The following is a 19587-nucleotide window of genomic DNA, read 5'->3' on the forward strand; positions in this document are numbered from 1 at the left end:
ATCCAGAAATACAGCCTTTCTCACTTTCCCCTTCCACGGCAGGAAAAATAAAAAAGGCCTTTCTAGAATCTTTATAAATCCTCTGGCTCCTCCAGTTTAAAAGTGGCTGACCATATGTAAAGAAGTGGAAAAGGAAACCCTTGCTAGATGGCTGAATGTCTCATAAAATGAAGCCAAGCCACAATCAGTAAAAACACCTCCCTGGCGTCGAAATGTTACAGAGAAGAGACGGATGGACCTGGGGAGGAGGGTGGATGGGGGGACAACTAATACTAAATTAATTGTTTTACACACCATTTTGGTAGGCCGTGCACTATTTATGATCCGTTTGGTAGATTGTCTGAAATCTTTTCAGTGAAACTCTTAAGTGATATGTTAGGATAATTATGATTTTGCTGTTTGCTGCTGGTTAGCCACTGTGGACTATTTCAGGTGGAAAATAAAGAGCTAAATGATTTATGTTAATAACATAAATGGTTCTGTGGCAAAATGGACATTTTGACTAATACAGATTAAGAATCGTGAGCTTCGGTAGAGTATGCTTAGAAATATGTGTAGGAAAGCAAGACAAAAAATCACGACTCACCATTTCTTAAGAAAATAGAAATAGGAGGTTAGTAAGAGAAACCATCCCCCTGGATTTTATTTAATCTAGTATTATGACTATTGTGTTTTGTTATAACAGTTACTCTGTTTTAAATTATAAAACAAAAGTAAAGTGTTTATTGTTTTACTTTTGCTAGTAAAAAGAATTCCAGAATAATGAGAGTAAAATACTTTTTTAAAAATACAGATTCCTTTGCTGATTTATCGTAGAGTTCCTGGCGGTGCTTTCTTAGTGTGTGTTGGAATACGTAGTGTGCATTGCAGGAATCTTTGGGATGTCAGCGTGGCTTACTCTGAGCGCCGTTATACAGTTATGCGAAAAAACGTGACAGCCAGCACCAAGAAGTGCTTCACTGTAGAAATAACACTACTTTTTTTTAAAGTAACATGAGTTATTGTGTTAGTTATGATATTGCTGGAGTTGAATTTTCATGCCTGGTTTTAAAAATAATCAGTATAGCTTTGTGTTGGAATGCCTGACTGTGACTTCTCACTTGTTTATTTGACACTTGATGGTGCTATAGGTATAAAGTTATTGGGAGGTTTTGTTCCTGTTAATATTGTTATTGTTTCATGGAATGTTAGTAAAGTAAAGCAAAGCTGTGTGCTGTGATAATGTTAATTGGTATCCTGAGTAAGCCATCCTGTTATCAGCCACTCTCTACCCTTTCTCTTTCCCTGTTTGCTTATTGCACATCTTAATTAAGCACTAAATATTGTGCAGATGAATTAAGATGCTGAGTCTCAAGATCATAGGCTAGTTGACTGAAGAAGAGGAGAAAAAAGGACAAGAATTTATAGATTTTTATCTAGTGCTTAACTACTTGAAAAAAGGAATAGAGAGGAAAGAGTTCTGTGTTTCTGAGACAGGAGGGAGCCCCAGAGCACCTGTCGTTTGGCCAAGACAGCACCTCCCTCATGTCCCTGTTGTCATGGCAGGAGTAGAGAGATGTCCACAGAACTCAGTGTGATCTCGGCAGGCCGCCTTCCCCTTCCCCGCAGCACACAGCCTCCCCTCTGCCATCTGCTTTGGGACTGTCAGGACTAATGGGTACATTTTGTCTGTCACTCCTCTTTATCATGGTGAGCACATGGAACCCAGAACATCCAGACTCCTTGCACCCTGGACTCTGCCCCCCTGTCTCTATACGTCCCATTTCTGACCTGATTTTCCACTTTCCTCTAGCTTCTGAAACTTTCTGCTTGTGCCATTTGGAACTGAGAGTTAACTCATGAACAAAACCCCTGTATCTTCAACTGCCACTTTCTTGCTCGGAGAAACTTGGCACACGTTCCTGCCACCCGCTTATGTGATGGCTCGCTTCTACCCACATCCCTCATTTGGCTGGTCCTGGAGTTTGAGGAGGTACCCTCCTGCTCCCTTTTACTACTCTCCAGCACTTTGGATCTCATGTCGTCAGACCGTGACCTAGTCCTGCCATTTGCTCACCTCCCAGGCCTTTTCTGCTCCCTGCTGGAAGATTTTTGCTCCTCGTTTCTAATCCTTCTCTGATTCTGTGCCTTTTTCGTGGTGATTTTGTGTCTGTGCGTGTGTCCTTCCCATCACTCCGGGACACTCCTTCCCTGCCCCTGTGGTTGTCTGCCTCACCCGCTCATGCCTGTGACATAACCCACTCAAGTTCTTTTGCATAATCTTACAATGAAGCATCCTACTCTCCACCTACCACTTCTTTTTCCAGTTCACTTCTTCTAGCACTCCCATTTCCTACAATTCTTCAGTGTGGAGATTTAACATGCCCTGATCCTAACACCTTTTTCTCACCTCCCCTCCATCATTCCCCCATCCCCCTACTTCCTTGCACAGTTTACATTCCTGGGCTGTTGTTAGAATTAGTCCCCTGCATACACTCTTAGCTCCCTTTCGTGGTCTTGCTGGATTGTAGTGGAACCAGTGAAACCCGAGCCTTCATTCTGCTTTCCTCTCAGTGTTCTGTGCTCTCACTCCTGGCTGGCTGACTGACCCTCCTGCCTGGCCTTCCTTTATATATGTGACCAGTATCCTAAATTAACTTTACATTTTCCTAGATGACTTTATTCTGTCTTTTCTTCCCTCAGATCTTCACCATCCTTAATCTCCACTGGTGACCTTGTTTTCTATTTTCTTAAGAAAATAGAAGCAATCATAAGAGAATTTTCACAAGCTTTTTCCTTCATGCCAACCCACCTCCCTGCAGCTCCCTTCACACCTGCTGCCTTTTCCCTTGATGCTGTGGCTGAATTGTCTGTGTGCTTGGCTAATGCCAGCGCTCTCCTGGTGCCCTGGATTCCATCTCTTCTTGCCGATTCAAGGACACGATCTAGCAGTTGTACTCTTTCTGTCTGTCTCTCTGTCATGATCCAGTTTTTCCCCAACTGGATCCTTTCCATCGGCATAAAGATATGCTATAATTTTCCCAGAAAGAGACAGAGGAAGGAATCTGCCTTGACCCCATATCTCCTCCAGCTCACCACCCATTCCTTTGGTCTTCATGGCAAAGCTCACAAGAGTTGTGTGCTCATGGGTTTCACATTTTGTTTTGAAACTCACTCTTGCTTCTACTGTTCCATGAAATGCCATGGTCAAGTTGGTCTGTGACTTCATAGTGCTTATCTTACTCTCTTTCCTCCTCGAAATATCTTTTATTCCACTTAGTTTTCAGCTCACCATACTTTCCTGTTCCTTTTATTTAATGGGCTGCTTTTTTCTCAATCTACTTTTCTAGCTTTTCTGTGTCTGTAACTTCTTCACCTGGAAAGTCTTATGCCTCCATCCTTCAAATTCTCTATTTGCTTTTACTCCCTTGTTATTTCATCTGGTCTCATGGCTTTAAATACCCCCTATAAGCTGTGACCTCTACTCTGAGCTTTGAACTTAAAGATCTAACTGTCTAGTGGACATTTCTGTTTGGATGTCCAATAGGCATCTTAAACATATGTCCAAAGTAAACTCAAGATCTTACTCCCAGATTTTGCTTCTTTTGCCATCAACCCTTCTCTACAGGTGACAAATCATTCTTCCAGGTACTCAGGCCAAATCCTTGGAGTCTCCTTCTCTTAATTCCCATATGGATTCCTTCTGCAAAGCTGTTGGCTCCAGCTTCATAACAGTTCCAGAATCTGACCATTCTCATCACCTGTGCTGCCACCACCCTGGTTTGGCAGCAGTCACCCCTTGGAGAGGTTTCTGTGGTAGCTTCCTAATGGCTTCCATGCATATCTGTCCTGGGCCTAGTGAGTCAGAGAGAGTCTCTGACAATGTGAGTCAGATCTTCCCACTTATTTGCTCCAAGTCCTTGGATGATGGTTTCTGTTTCAGTCTGGATAACAGCAAGAGTCCTTGCAGTGGCTGCTCACTCCTGCCCCATGTCTGATGCCTGCTGTCTCTTCACTCTTCCCCCACTGAGTCCCTTCCCTTGCGGCATTTTTATTGTGTTTCTGGCCACCTTGTCTCTTCCAGGTCTTTACCTAAATACCCTTTCGTGGAGCTTTCCCACACTCTGGAGTGAGCCTTGTGGATATCGATTGTATCACTAAGTCCTGCCTCTGCTCTACGCTTCCCCTTTCCTGCATTATTTTTTTTCTGTAGCATTTTTTACTATCTCACATGTTAAGCCTTTTAGTAAGTATATTGCCTGTCTCTCCACACTAGAACATGAACTCCAGGGATTTATTTATTTAATTATATTGATTGAGACAAGGTCTCACTCTGTCACCCAGGCTGGAGTGCAGTAACACAATCACAGCTCACTGTGGCCTCCACCTCCCAGGCTCAGGTGATCCTTCCCCTTTAGCCTCCTGAGTAGCTAAGACTACAGGCGCCCACCACCATACCCGGCTAATTTTTGTGTTTTTTTGTAGAGACAGGGTTTTGCCCAGGCTGGTGTCAGACTCCTGGGCTTAAGTGATCTGCCAGCCTTGGCTTCCCAAAGTATTAAAATTACAGGTGTGAGCCACTGCACCTGACTGGGGCAGGGATTTTTGTAAATTACAGGTGTGAGCCACTGCACCTCACTGGGGCAGGGATTTTTGTTAGTTTTCTTTCCCTCTGTAACCTGATTCTATAATGTTGCTAGACACATGGTGGATATGTGGTAAACGTGTGTCCCATAAGTAAATTAATAGATGAAAAACGCACATGATGGAGAGTTGTCATTTTACCGTAGAAGTGAAGAAGGAAGAGAAAGTAAAATTTGGTGACAAGACCAGACAGAATCACTTGGAGAGATTTCTTAGGAAGGCCCATAGTGGAGACTGCCAAGGACACACCAAAGTTGAGGGACAGGAAGACCATATGCATTGGAGTGTTAGTGAAGAGGCTGAAAGAAGACAGTTTTCCCCTTACTGTTTTGGCCATGGAGTGTGAGTAATTAAGAACCATTTCTACTCCAACACTCCTAGAGAGTAGCGCAACAGAAAATCCCATTACATTAATTGTGGTAGAAAACCTTTTGTAATTCCTTCCCAGCATGAAGAGGATACACACACACACACACACACACACACACACACACACACACACACACACACAGAGACACTTAACATGTTTAAATGTTTAAGTAATGCAATGGCATTAATTGAAATAATTAGCATTTGTGTGTGTATAGCCTATGGGTATACTGGGTAACTTTAGAAGTAGTACCATAATGAATAGAAATTATTTTTTGTTGTTTAAGTTCAAAACCTCTGGAGTTCTTTTAATTAATTTTAAAATATTGTAGTCTTTGAAGTTAATAGTTCAACTCAGTTTCTTTAGACACTATTTTCATCTTCATGATAAAAAGTTAGTGTATCACTTCTTATAGCAGTTACTTTCTGCTTGATTCTAATTTTTTCAGTGGTTCACGCCTATAATCCCAGCACTTTGGGAGGCTGAGGCAGGCAGATCGCCTGAGGTTGGGCGTTCAAGACCTGCCTGGCTGGCATGGTGAAACCTGGTCTCTCTTAAAAATACAAAAATTAGCGGGTGTGGTGGCAGGCGCCTGTAATCCCAGCTGTTTGGGAAGCTGGGGCAGGAGAATCGCTTGAACCTGGAGGCGGGGGTTGCAGTGAGCCGAGATTGCGCCATTGCACTCCAGCCTGGGCAACAGAGCGAGACTCCATCTAAAAAAAAAAAGTCCTTGCCATTGAAGCTTGTATTAATTAGTTAGCCTTAAGAGCACAGATGATATTGTTGTTTCATTTTTGCTGGGTGTCAGATTGCAATACCTTTTTATCCTGAAAGATAAAAATAAAGGGATTGAAAAAAATCAAGACATGTCTTACACAAGCTTTTTGTGGAGCTTGTGACCTGTCAGAAGCACTTAATGTCATCATCAGTCCTTGAATCTTGCTGTTCATAACCAAGTTGAATTTGCCAGGAAATTTTATGAAGGTGCCAAAGCTGACGGTGGCATGTAGGGTTGATTCTTAGAGTGGTTGCTTCTTTAGACTATATTAGAGTAGTATTCTGTCAGAGGCATTTTCAGTTATCATTGGCAAGGTGATTTGCTAAATTGGTCTTTACATTCTTTCATATAACATACTTAATGATATATGAAAGCTCACGTCAGATTTTCTTCTGTCCTCTAAATTACTTTCATCTTGGCTTCCTCTAGGCATTCTTCTAGGTTCTGGCAATGACAATCCTATAAATACTATTTGCTGTTAGTTACATCACTGAAGGGAGAACATTTTGAATTTATCAGACTCTGGGCCACTTTGAGACATGTCTGATATTAGCGTGAAAGTGATCAAATATCATCAAAAAACATTTGTGTCCAAGGATCTGAAATGGTCAGATATTCCTTGTTATAATTTATTCAGCTTCTTGGGCTCTTTAATCACAATTTATGACAATAAAATGCGGCCCCAAGAAATGATGTTTTTCCAAGATAAAATGAGGTGACTGCCAGAAAATATGCTAATATAAAATCAGTAAATGAGGAATGCTTTGGAATAATAAACTATAGAATGAGTTAAATATCATATATTTTATGAAATATATATAGAGAGAGTTGTATAAAAATGATCCAAATTGGCTGGGTGCAGTGGCTCACGCCTGTAATCCCAACATTTTGGGAGGCCGAGGCAGGTGGATCACCTGAGGTCGGGAGTTCAAGACCAGCCTAGCCGACATGGTGAAACCCCGTCTCTACTAAAAATACAAAATTAGCCGGGCGTGGTGGCGCATGCCTGTAATCCCAGCTACTCGGGAGGCTGAGGCAGGAGAATCACTTGAACTTGGGCAGCAGAGGTTGCAGTGAGCCGAGATCATGCCAGTGCACTCCAGCCTGGACAACAGAGCGAGAGTCCACCTCAATAAAGAAAAAAAAAATCCAAATTTGTGTAATAGAAGATGAATTTAATATGTCCGAGCTGCTTTCTCAACTACAACCTAGATAGATGATGGTATTCCCAATAGTAGCTTATATAAACATAAAGGTTTAAAAATTATCTTAACGTCTTAACTAGTTTAGATCTAGTAGCTTATATCTAAAGTAGAAAAAGCCAAACCATTGTTTTAATTGTACACAGCATTATATAATGTTGCTAAAGTTGATTGTTTAACAATTTCTATTTTGCAGTCATTAATAATGAAAGTATATTTGCATTTTCACAGTTGTGTTGGATCTCAAAAGCCTCACATTACTAGGTCAATAGCCATAATTTTGTGGATATGTCAAAAGTAAAAAGAAACTATTATTTTAATAATTATTAGCAGTACAAGTGGAATAGACGTAGATACAGAGTCTCTGAGTGTATGGGCTACTCTCTCCTTTGTAGACAGTAACAGTGTTAGTCCATGTTGAAATAGATACGTTAGAGATTTGAATGTCCTGGCTTCAGTTTTCAAATGCTTTCTGGAGTTTGCCTAATCAGCGTTAGCCCTGTGGTGTACAGTAAGTAGTGTTTGCTTAGAGAGATGGAAACTGTTTGCTCTGTGAATTATTAGGAGATTTGGGCTTTAACAACAAAGTTGTTTGCCTAAGTGATTAGAAATAATTTATAGTATTTGAGTGACCTCACATTCTTCGTGATAGAGATCACTTTGGTCAAATTTAAAGTAATAAGTATAATCAAATTTTTAAAGAGCTTCTTGGATAATATTTTCTAATCAAACTTTTTTTTGGTTATATGCTAAATTAAAAGTTAAATGTGACATCAATCTGTTTATGTTAGAGGTATCTACTTCCAAATAGTATTCATTATGAGACTAAGTTTAGGACACTGAATTGTTTAGGGAGATAATTGTATTGCACCAATTATTTGAAGGGCTTGCATATCTAATTGGAAATTTGTATTTGTTTTAAAAAATACATTTTATATTTTAAATTAAATACTTAGTATCTCTACTTTTATATATGAAGGCTGTCATATATTAAGAAAGTTATAAGGACAGCTTAGTTATTGAATAAATACTGGACTTTGGGAAATTCTGTTATCTTGGAAGCAAAATATTTTTAATACCACACTAGTTTTTCAGCTTAAGAATAAAGCTGGGAAAAGTTGCCTTCAGCTATTAGTTTTCCTGAATCCAAAGAGACGGGTGGGGCAGGATCAAAAATACTTATTTGATCAAAGTTATTGGCTCTGAAGTTATTCTTACCTATGTAAGAAAGATGAAAGGTGTTGTTTTTATTGCATGTTAGTAACAGTGTAATTTTGAACTAATTGGTGTTGAACTGCCAATCACCTAAGGGGAATGCAAATAGATACTCTTACAATTTCCTTTGAGGTAGTGAAATCTTATGTTGGGGCTGGAAGGAAAACAGAATAATACCATTAAATTGACCTTAAATGAGCTGCTTTGTGGTTTTCTTGGAGAATCCCTTTTTATTTCTCATGACTTGTCCAAACAGGTTTTGTCTACCAGTTTGACTTATTGACTAGACAATGCCGACACTGGACATTTTAGATTCATCTGGAAATAAAGTAATGATAATACAGTCCCTCAGGATATTTTAAAGTTTTGGTATAACTTAAATCCACATAGTACCTCAGGATTTGTTAAATTTTTGGTATAACTTAAATCCACATAGTACCTCAGGATTTGTTAAATTTTTGGTATGACTTAAATCCACATAGTACCTCAGAATTTGTTTCCAATATGTCATAATTTCTTACAATAGTCATTGTTTCCTTCTGGTCATTTATAATGAAATATTTACTCAAAAAAGCTTACATTTCTTCCTTAAGTATTGCTCTATTATAATAAAGGGTGGCCTTGTCCTTGAATAATGTGTCATCCCAGATGAATCTAGTCATTTAATAAAAGTATGATTTAGTTGAGGCCAACAAGAATGTAGTTTTGATTTTTATATTCATGTCAGTCAGTATTAAATAATTACCTATTGTGTGCCTAGTATTATATCACCTGCAAATAAAAGCACAGCATTTCAGAAATGCCATTTTAGTTATTTTCCTTTGAAGAATCATACATTGAGTGGTCTAGACATTTGTGCTGAGCTCTGTAAACATACCCACAAAATAGGCATTTTTGTCTTTTCACTTAATTTCACATTGGCAGCAGGAATACTGTCTGTTCTGCTGTCCATTCTCTTCCGAAATTCTGAATACTCATGAGCTGATTTTTTTTTTTTTGAGACAAAGTCTTGCTCTGTTGCCCAGGCTGGAGTGCAGTGGCCAGATCTCAGCTCACTGCAAGCTCCGCCTCCTAGGTTCATCCCATTCTCCCGCCTCAGCCTCCTGAGTAGCTGGGACTACAGGCGCCTGCCACCTCGCCCGGCTAGTTTTTTGTATTTTTTAGTAGAGACGGGGTTTCACTGTGTTAGCCAGGATGGTCTCGATCTGCTGACCTTGTAATCCTCCCGTCTCAGCCTCCCAAAGTGCTGGGATTACAGGCTTGAGCCACCGTGCCCGGCCTCATGAGCTGATTTTTTTCTAGCCTTCAACTGGTTACTAGAATAATAGATCTTTGCATGAATGGGGAATGAATATAGTTTGGAATTGTATTTCCAGTCAATGAAATATAGAAGTTAAATGAGCATTAATTACAGATACACAGTTTAATTGATAAAGAATGGAGATAAAAGTAAAATATATTTATTACTAAGACTATTATGTAGTTTAAACTTTGATTCAAAGACACCTGAAAATCTTACAGAGCTGTGCTTTCTGTAAATCACATTATATGGAAATGCTCATTCATTATGAGCATTTCTATACTAGCTTCATCCCTCCTCTCATAAATATATCAATCATATATTAACAAGTAAAGTGATTAAACTCATGAACTCTGAAAATGCTATATAACGTTTCAGTGGATTTGAGACCTCAGGGTCTTCGAAAGGGAGGGTATTTGATTGCTGTCTCTTCAGTGATGGGCAGAAGTGAGCAAGGAGCTGCAAAGGGGATGGATTTACTTCTCCTAGAAACCTGGGATAAGACTGGAATTTTGTGATTCCCCAAAGGGGCTTAGAAAAAGAGGCCTCCGAATTCCCTTAGTGAGATTGCATCTGCCCCGTGTCTGATGTTGCTGGCCTTGTGTTGTTGTTCTGAATCCTCCTTTCAGTCTCTACCTTTGAGAAAGGACCATTCTTTGCACCTAGAGAGACCCAGTGAGGTTTCCTCCTCCTAAATCGGTTTTTCTGGCCAGTTGGTCCCTAGTCCCTAGGAACAGAATTGAATTGCTATACCTTTTAGCTGGTTTGTCACTGTTCGAGGGAGTGTCTGACTTATGAGAGATGAAGGGAACAACAGAGGTGGATAGAGAAAAATTACCAGTTGTTTAAGGTTGAGTGAAGAAGACCAAGATGAATATCTAGAACAAGTGGTTCCCACTTGAGTTACCAGTTAATGGGAGAGACAAATAAGAATTCATACCTAATTCTCAGAAGTAGTTAGAACGTCCAAGGAAATGTCATTAGAACAGAAAAAGGCTGATGCTGAGAACTTGAAAAAAATGAAAAGCTTAATAGACAAACAAAAAAAAGAAATAGTCCTTGTGGTAGTCAGAATAATGGTTTCCTAAAGATGTCCAAAGCCTAATCCCCAGAACTTGTGAATATGTTACCTTACATGGCAAAAGGGACTTTGCACATGGGATGAAGTAAAGGATCTTGAGATTATTCTGGATTATGGAGTGGGCCCACTATAATCACAAGAGTTGGTGTAAGTGAAGGCTGAGATGGTCAGAGAAGGAGACATTGGTAATGGAAGAAGAGGTTGGAGTGACTCAAGGAAGGGACCATGAGCCAAAGAATGCAGGTGGCCCCCAGGGGCTAGAAAAGACAAGGAAATGGTTGCTCCCTTAGAGTCTCCAGAAGAATTGCATTCCTGCTAACACCTTGATTTTAGGACTTCACACTTCCAGAACTGTAAGACAATAAATTTATGTTGTTTTAAGCCAGAAACTTTATGGTAGTTTGTTGCAGCAGCCATAGGAAACTAATATAGTCCTTCAAAAATTGAAGTAATCATCTGGCAGAATCAAGGGGAAGAACTATTTTGTGTCACACACCAGAAGTACAAAAAGAAGGCAACTATTAATGAAAAATAGACACGAAGTGAAGAGCTAAGATACTGATGTAAATAACAGGCATCTAAAAGGAGAAAAAAGAACAAGTAGGAAAAGAAGGTAATTAAAAAGTAGAAGAAAATATCAGTGAGCTTAAGAAAGACTTGAGTTCAGGTTAAAAGGCCACAGACTCCTAGGCAAGATTATTCAATGGAAAAAAAGATCTGGATTTAGTTTGTAAGATTCCTAAATTCCGAAAATAATGGAAAAAGAAAAAGCCCTTACAAACTTTCACATAGAAAAATTCCAGACAAAGAAGAGAGAGATCAACATCAAGCTTCCCATTTGCAACCTGCTGCTGGTTGCTGACTAGTACCTATAGTTGTAAGGGAGGAATAAAGACTGCAGTTAAAAACTCAGCTGAGTGTGGGGCGTGCACCGATAGTCCCTGCTACTCGGGAGGTGGGATTATAAGCTTGAGCCCAGAAGTTCGAGTCTGGCCTGGGCAATAAAATAAAGTGACCCTGTCTCTTTAAAAAAAAATTCATATATTCCCAAAGATGTCATTCATCTGTTACGCATTCGCTCATTTGTTTATTTTATATCTGTATATTGAGCATCTAATTTGTGCCAAACACTATTTTAGCTTCCATATTGAAGGAAACATTTGGTAACAGTCTTGAACTAAATATTGTTAAAACTGTCGCAGCAAGATCCAGGAGTTGGGGGCATGGGTGGGCAGCGATGAGAGAATGACTAAAGTGTTGTGGGAGCTTTACCTTGGTGTGGGGTTACTCAGAAAAGCATCCCTGTGGGGCTAGGGCTGTGTGATGCTGATATTATAATGAAAAGTATATCTAAATATGAGTATTAAAAATGGGAAATAACCATTGAACTGCCAAATCAATATGAGGAAAAAGGATAAACAAAAGTTTCACTTTTGTTTATGAAGAAATAAAGAGCAAATTAAAATGAGCAGAAATTACAAAGTTACATAAAAAGAGAAAGAGCACTAGTCTTCCTGTTAAGTCAACTTGTGGATGGCAGTACTTTCAGTCCCTTGATGTCACTGTCTGGCCTCTGAGCCCAAGCCAAGCCATCGCATCCCCTGTGACTTGCACGTATATACGCCCAGATTGCCTGAAGTAACTGAAGAATCACAAAAGAAGTGCAAATGCCCTGCCTCGCCTTAACCATGACATTCCACCACAAAAGAAGTGAAAATGGCCCGTCCTTGCCTTAAGCGATGATATTATCTTGTGAAATTCCTTTTCCTGGCTCATCCTGGCTCAAAAAGCTCCCCCACTGAGCACCTTGTGACCCCCACTCCTGCCCGCCAGAGAACAACCCCCTTTGACTGTAATTTTCCTTTACCTACCCAAATCCTATAAAAGGGCCCCACCCTTATCTCCCTTCGCTGACTCTCTTTTCGGACTCAGCCTGCCTGCACCCAGGTGATTAAAAAGCTTTATTGCTCACACAAAGTCTGTTTGGTGGTCTCTTCACACGGACACGCATGACAGTCACTGTTGAGCTGCTGGAAAATCCTCTTTGAAGTTTGCTCTGTGTCTAAACTTCTTATTATATGAAATTATTTCCTCATTTTTAAACTCATTTGGGTTTAGTTTTCTGATTCAGTATATAGTATCCTAATAGATACACCCCCTTTTTACAGATGAAAACACTGAGGTTCAGAGAGGCATAAACCTAAAAGGATGAGAAGTTGAGAGGAGAAAATCACAATAAAATTTTCGAATTTAAAAGACCTGAGAAAACTTAGCAGACTTGAGTAACCAGTTTCACAGACCCAAGGAAGCTAAATCCTAAGCCATTTGTGCATGATTTATACCCCAGTATCCACAAAAGTCTCAAAAAAGTGGCACCACCAGATGAAGTAGAATGAGCTACTTCATAAGAGAATTGATTGGAAATCCTGTTTATATAATGGTTTGATCCCCACATCTTTCGCTCCATTGAAGATACCAGTGTTCTAAAGGTTTGTATCATGAGGGGATGTTGAATTTTATCAAATGCTTTTCAGTATCAAATGAAATGATCATATGGGTTTTGTCCTTCATTCCATTGATACGATGTATCACATTGGTTGATTTGTGTATGTTGAACCATCCTTGCATCTCGGATAAATGCCACTTCATCACGAATGATGTTTTTAATGTGTTGTTGAATTTGGTTTGCTAGTATTTTGTTGAGGATTTTTGCATCAATATTTATCAGAGATGTTGGTCTGTAGTTTTCTTTCTTTGATATGTCTTGGTATCAGGGTATTACTGGCCCCTTAAAATGAATTTGGAAGTATTTCCTCCTCCTCTGTTTTTCAGAGTAGTTTGAATAGGATTGTTATTAGTTCTTTTTTACATGTTTGGTAAACTTCAGCAGTGAAGCCATCAGGTCCTGGGGTTTTCTTTATTGAGAGACTTTTTATTACAGGTTTGATCTAGTTACTTATTAATGATCTGTTTAGGTTTTAGATTTCTTTGTGGTTCAATCTTGGTAGGTTGTATGTGTCTAGGAATTTGTCCATTTTTTTCTAGATTTTCCAGTGTACTGGCATGTAATTACTCACAGTAAATACTAATGATCCTTTGAATTTCTGTGATGTCAGTTGTGATGTCTTCTTTTTCATCTCTGATTTTGTTTGGATCTTCTCTTTTTTTTCTTGGTCTGGCTAAAGTTTTGTCAACTTCAAAACAACTTTTTGTTTCATTGATCTTTTGTATTCATTTCAATTTTATTTATTTCTGCTTTGATCTTTATTATTTCTTTTATTAATTTTGGGTTTGGTTTGATCTTGCTTTTCTAATTCTTTAAGATGCATCATTAGATTATTTGAAGTTTTTTCTCTTTTTTTACGTAGGCACCTGTAGCTATAAACTTCCCTCTTAGTGCCGCTTTTGCTGTATCCCGTAGGTTTTGGTATACTGTGCTTCCATCATCATTTGTTTCAATAAAGTTTTCAATTTCCCCCTTAATTTCTTCATTGACCCACTGGTCTTTCAGGAGCATTTTGTTTAATTTCCATGTGGTTGTATAGTTTTGAAAATTCCTCTTGTTGATTTTTTGTTTTATTCCATTATGGTCAGAGAAGATGCTTGACATTATTTCAATTTTTTGAATGTTTTAAGACTTGTGTTGTGACCTAACATATGGTCTATCCTTGAGAATGATCCATGTGCTGAGAAGAAGAATGTTTGTTCTGATATCCATTAGATGAAATGTTCTGTAAATATCTGTTAGGTCCATTTGTTCTACAGTACAGATTGAGTCTGATGTTTCTTTTTGATTTTCTGTTATTGGAAGATCTTTCCAATGCTGAAAGTGGGGTATTGAAGTCTCTAGCTGTTACTGTATTGAGGTCTCTCTTTCCCTTTAGCTCTAATAATATTTGCTTTATATATCTGGATGCTCCAGTGGGTGCATATATCTTTATAATTGTTATACCCTTTTGCAGAATTGACCCCTTTATCATCATATAATGACCTTCTATGTCTCTTCTTACATTTCTTGTCTTGAAATCTATTTTTCTGATTTAAGTATAGCTACTCCTGTACTTTTCTTGTTTCCATTAGCATGGAATATCTTTTTCTATACCTTTATTTTCAATCTATGTCTATGTGTACAGGTAAAGTGTATTTCTTGTAGGCAACAGATAATTGGGTTTTGCTTTTTTATCCATTCAGTCACTATGTCTTTTGATTGGAGAGTTTAGTTCATTTACATTCGGTGTTATTATTGATAAGTAAGGACTTCCTCCTGCCATTTTGTTATTTCTTTTCTCGTTGTTTTGTATAGTCTTCTCTTCTTTCCTTCCTGTCTTCCTTTTAGTGAAAGTTATTTTCTCTGGTGGTAGGATTTAATTTCTTGCTTTTTATTTTTTGAGTATCCATTTCAATTTGATGTTATCATGAGGCATGCAAATACTATCCTATAACCCACATTTTAAACTGAGGGCATTTTAACACATTGCAAAAAACAAACAAGCAAAAAGAAAACTAGTACAAACTCTACACTTTAACTTATCCCCGCACTTTTAAACTTTTTGTTGTTTCTTTTTATGTCTTACTGTACTGTCTGTGTCTTGAAAAGTTGTTGTAGTTATTATTTTTGATTGGTTCATCATTTAATCTTTCTACTTACGATAAGAGTAGTTTACACACTATAATTACAGTGCTATAATATTCTGTGTTTTTCTGTGTTTACTTATATTACCAGTGAGTTTTGTATCTTCAGGTGATTTCTTATGGCTCATTAACATTCTTTTCTTTCTGATTGAAAAACTCCCTTTAGCATTTCTCGTAGGACAGGTCTAGTGTTGATGACATGCCTCAGGTTTTGTTTGTCTGGGAAAATCTTTATTTCTCCTTCATGCTTGAAGGATATTTTCACCAGACATACTATTCTAGAGTGTAAGTGTTTTCCCCTCAGCACTTTATACATGTCATGCCACTCTCTCCTGGCCTGCAGAGTTTCCACTGAAGTCTGCTGCCAGGTGGATTGGAGCTCCACTGGATGTTTCTTGTTTCTTTTCTTTTGCTGCTTTTGGGATCCTTTCTTTATCCTTGACCTTTGGGAGTTTGATTATTTGAGGTAATTGTCTTTGAGTTAAATCTACTTGGTGTTCTATAACCTTCTTGTTCTTAAATTTTGATATCTTTCTGTAGGTTTGGGAAGTTTTCTAACATTCTCCCTTTGAATAAATAAACTTCCTACCTCTCTCTCTGTCTTCTCTTTGCTGACAATAACTCTTAGATTTGCTCCTTTTAGGCTATTTTCTAGATATTGTAGGCATGCTTCATTCTTTTTGATTCTTTTTTCTTTTGTCTCCACTATGTATTTTCAAACAGCCTGTCTTCAAGCTCACCAATTCTTTCTTCTGCTTCATCAGTTCTGCTGTTAAGAGACTCTGATGCAGTCTTCAGTTTGTCAGTCACATTTTTCAACTCTAGAATTTCTGCATGATTCTTTTTTATTATTTCAATCTCTTTGTTAAATTTATGTGATAAAATTCTGAATTCCTTCTCTGTATTATCTTGAATTTCTTTGAGTTATCTCAAAACAGCCATTTTGAATTCTGTCTGAAAGGTTATATATTTCTCTTTCACCAGGATTGGTCCCTGGTGCCTTATTTAGTTTGTTTGATGAGGTCATGTTTTCCTGGATGGTCTTGATACTTGTGGATATTCGTCAGTGTCTGGGCATTGAAGAGTTAAGTATTTATTGTAGTCTTCACAGTCTGGGTTTGTATGTGCCTGTCTTTCTTGGGAAGGCTTTCCGGATATTCAAAGGAACTTGGGCCCCAAGCCCAGTAATGCTGTGGTTCTTGCAGACTAATGCCTCAGTGGGTTTAGATAAGATCCAGAAGAATTCTCTGGATTACCAGGAAGGGACTTGTTCTCTTCCCTTACTTTCTCCCAAACAAATGGCATCTCTCTGTGCTGAGCTTCCTAGAGCTGGGATTGGGGTGATGCAAGCACACCTGTGGCCACCACCACTGGGACTGCGCTGGGTGAGACCTGAAGCCAGCACAGCACTGGGTCTCACTCAGAGTCCACTGTAAACATTACTTGGCTACTGTCTGTGTTCTCTCAAGGCCCTAAGGCTCTACAATCAGTAGTTGGGGAAGCCAGCCAGGTTTGTGTCCTTCCCTTCAGGGTGAAAAGTTCCCTCAGAGCCAGGGCAGGTCCAGAGATGCTGTCTGGGAGGCGGAGTTTGAAGTCAGAAACTTTAGAAATCTAGTTGGTGTTCTGTTTTCCTGCAGCTAAAGTGGCCCTCAAACCACAAGACAAAGTCCTTCCTCCTCTTCCCTGCTCCTTCCACATGCTCCCACCACTACCCGCCCACGGGGAGTTCTGCCAGGCCACTGCCAACGGCCACTTAACGCTCAGAAGCTCTGCAGTCAGTTTGTGGAGAATGTTGCCAGGCCTGGGACTCACCCTGAAGGGCAGCGGGCTCCCCTCTGTCCTGGGGCAGGTCTAGAAATGCTGTTCAATAGCCTAGGCCTGGTTTCGGGGGCCCCAAGAGCCCACCTGACACTCTACCCCACTGTGGCCAAGCTAGTACCTGGGCTGCAAGACAAAGGACCCTTGACTTTTCCCTTTGCTTTTCTCAAGCAGAAGCAGTCTTTCACTGTGGCTCCCACAGCTGGGAATATGCTGCATCAGACCTGGAGCCAGCGTGTCTTAGAGTCTCCCCAAGGCCCATGGCATACTAGCTACGTGTCACTCCTAGATCTTTGGGGCCCAAGGGCTCTTTAGTCAGTAGGTGATGGATCCTTCCAGAACTGAGTCCCTTAAAAGTAGCAGGTTCCCTTCTGGCCCAGGGTGTGTCTAGAAACATCATCCAGAAGTTAGGTCCTAGAATGGGGCCCTCATGACTGTGCCCAGTACCCTATTGTACTGCGGCTGAGCTGGTATCCAAAATGCAAGACAAAGTTCTCTTTACTTTCCTCTCTTTGAGCAGAAGGAAGGAGTCACTTTACTTGCTGTGAGCTCTGCTGCCTGGGGTTGGTGGAGAGGTGGTGCAAGCACTCCCTTAGCCACTCTGTCTGGTACATGTTGCCCTAGTCCACTGGCTCTAAACCCAGCCCAGCACCAGGCCTTGCCTAGGAATTGCAGTTCTTGTGTCCTAGACTGCTTTTCAAGTTTACTTAGGACCCCAGAGCACTGTAGCCCGTGATGCTGAGGCTTGCTGAGAAACTCAAGTTTTGACCACTGGGATGGGGAATTTCCTTCTGGCTAGGGCTGGTCCACATGCTCCCTCTGTGGGCACACACGGGCTAAGCCCAGCATAGCTTTGCTGTCTGCTGTGACAGGGCAGCACTGAGTGCAATGCCAAGTCACCCATTTGTTGTGCTCTCCCTCCCCCAAGTACACAGATTCTGTCTCCATCCCACGCGGCTGCTGCTGGGGGATGGAGGAGGGGTTGGCATCAGCGATTCAAGGCTGTCTTTTCTACCCTCTTCAGTGCCTCTTTCAGGAATATGAAGTTAAAACCAGGTGCTGTGAGTGCTCACCTGATCTTTAGTTCTTATGACAGTGCTATTATGACAAAATGAAGATTTCCCAGATCTGAAGGACATGAATTTAGAGATTGAAAGGGGTCATCTAGTCCCCAACACAATACATTAAAATGAACTCTCATCAAGAACACGGGGGACAAAGTCCTACACAGTTTGTAAAGGAAATGACAAGCAGTTCACATTCAAAAAGAGAGGAGTAAGAATAGCTTCAGACTTCTGAAAAGCAAAACTAGAAGCTGGAAGACAATGAAGCAGTGCCTTCAGAATTGTGAAGGAGAATTAGTTTTGACCTTGATTTTTTGTGCTTAATCAAACTATAATGTAAGAGCAAAGGTAAAGTATTCAGACTTGTATAGTCTTTAAAAATTTACCTCACATTGGCCGGGCACTGTGGCTCACGCCTGTAATCCCAGCACTTTGGGAGGCCGAGGCGGGCGGATCACGCGGTCAGGAGATCGAGACCATCCTGGCTAACGCGGTGAAACCCCGTCTCTACTAAAAATACAAAAAACTAGCCGGGCGCGGTGGTGGCGCCTGTAGTCCCAGCTACTCGGGAGGCTGAGGCAGGAGAATGGTGTGAATCTGGGAGGCGGAGCTTGCAGTGAGCCGAGATCGTGCCACTGCACTCCAGCCTGAGTGACAGCGAGACTCCATCTTAAAAAAAAAAAATTTACCTCACATTCACCTTTGCTTAGCCAGCCACTCGAGGATATGCACCATCTAAACAAGGGAGTAAATCAAGAAAAGATACAGGCTGGGTAGGAAATAAGAGATGCTCCACAGGAGATGTGGGCAGCCAGTCCCAGGGTGAAAGGGTGCGGGAGGCACAGAGGGCAGACCATCTAGGGGGGGCAGGTCTAAAGACACTGGCAGAAATTTCTTCAAGAAAATGAAGTTAATAGTATAACTGAGGAATAGAAAAACCAAGAGAAAATAAAGACCTTTGGCAGGATGTTTTGGGTTTGAATTTGTGTTAAGTACATAGAAAATTAAGTAAAAGAAAAATTATTGCTAATTCTGGGGGTGGGAAGGATGTTAAGGAAAGAAGGAAAGCTGGTCATAGTTTGCTATGTGGATAGGCATTTTGGTTGTTATAATAATGTAGACATTGAATATCAGTCTAGCTAAAATGATCATTATGGCCATATTGAGAGAAAGGGAGGAGTGAAGAGATGTGTGGCTCACCTGCCACAGTGGGAATGCTCTGTGCAGGAAATTCAGAAGTTGCAATAGGAAGACAAGTGCCAGAAGAACCAGCTGGACAGCTGCTTTTGGGAAAATGGATTCAGGAAGGAGGAGACATGACAGCAAACCTGTGCATGTGTTTGACACTTTGAGCTATGGGCATGCTTCATTTTGATAAAGATAAAAACCTTTTAAAAAAATCACTTAAAATTAAGAAAGTAGTATAGAAAGTATAAAATAAATTTCATCAACTATAATACTAAATTATACTGACTGCAAGCTCTATATTTTACTAAGTGTAAAT

The 19587-nt window shown here is 40.1% G+C and overlaps 1 protein-coding gene across 11 annotated transcripts in view; it reads left to right on the plus strand.

Annotated features, from left to right (window-relative positions):
- LOC105474973 (limb development membrane protein 1) overlaps positions 1-19587 on the plus strand; it is a 212401-nt gene that overhangs the window by 129305 nt on the left and 63509 nt on the right. For 2 of the 11 annotated variants that reach the window (XM_071094183.1, XM_071094182.1), the window contains exon 10: positions 19293-19415. The exons of the other annotated variants lie outside the window; for them this stretch is intronic. In XM_071094183.1, the coding sequence (XP_070950284.1) occupies positions 19293-19415 (123 nt within the window). The remainder of the gene's footprint in view (positions 1-19292; positions 19416-19587) is intronic. 11 annotated transcript variants of the gene reach the window in all.

This window comes from Macaca nemestrina, chromosome 4 (genome assembly GCF_043159975.1).
Source record: "Macaca nemestrina isolate mMacNem1 chromosome 4, mMacNem.hap1, whole genome shotgun sequence".
Lineage (NCBI taxonomy): Eukaryota > Metazoa > Chordata > Mammalia > Primates > Cercopithecidae > Macaca > Macaca nemestrina.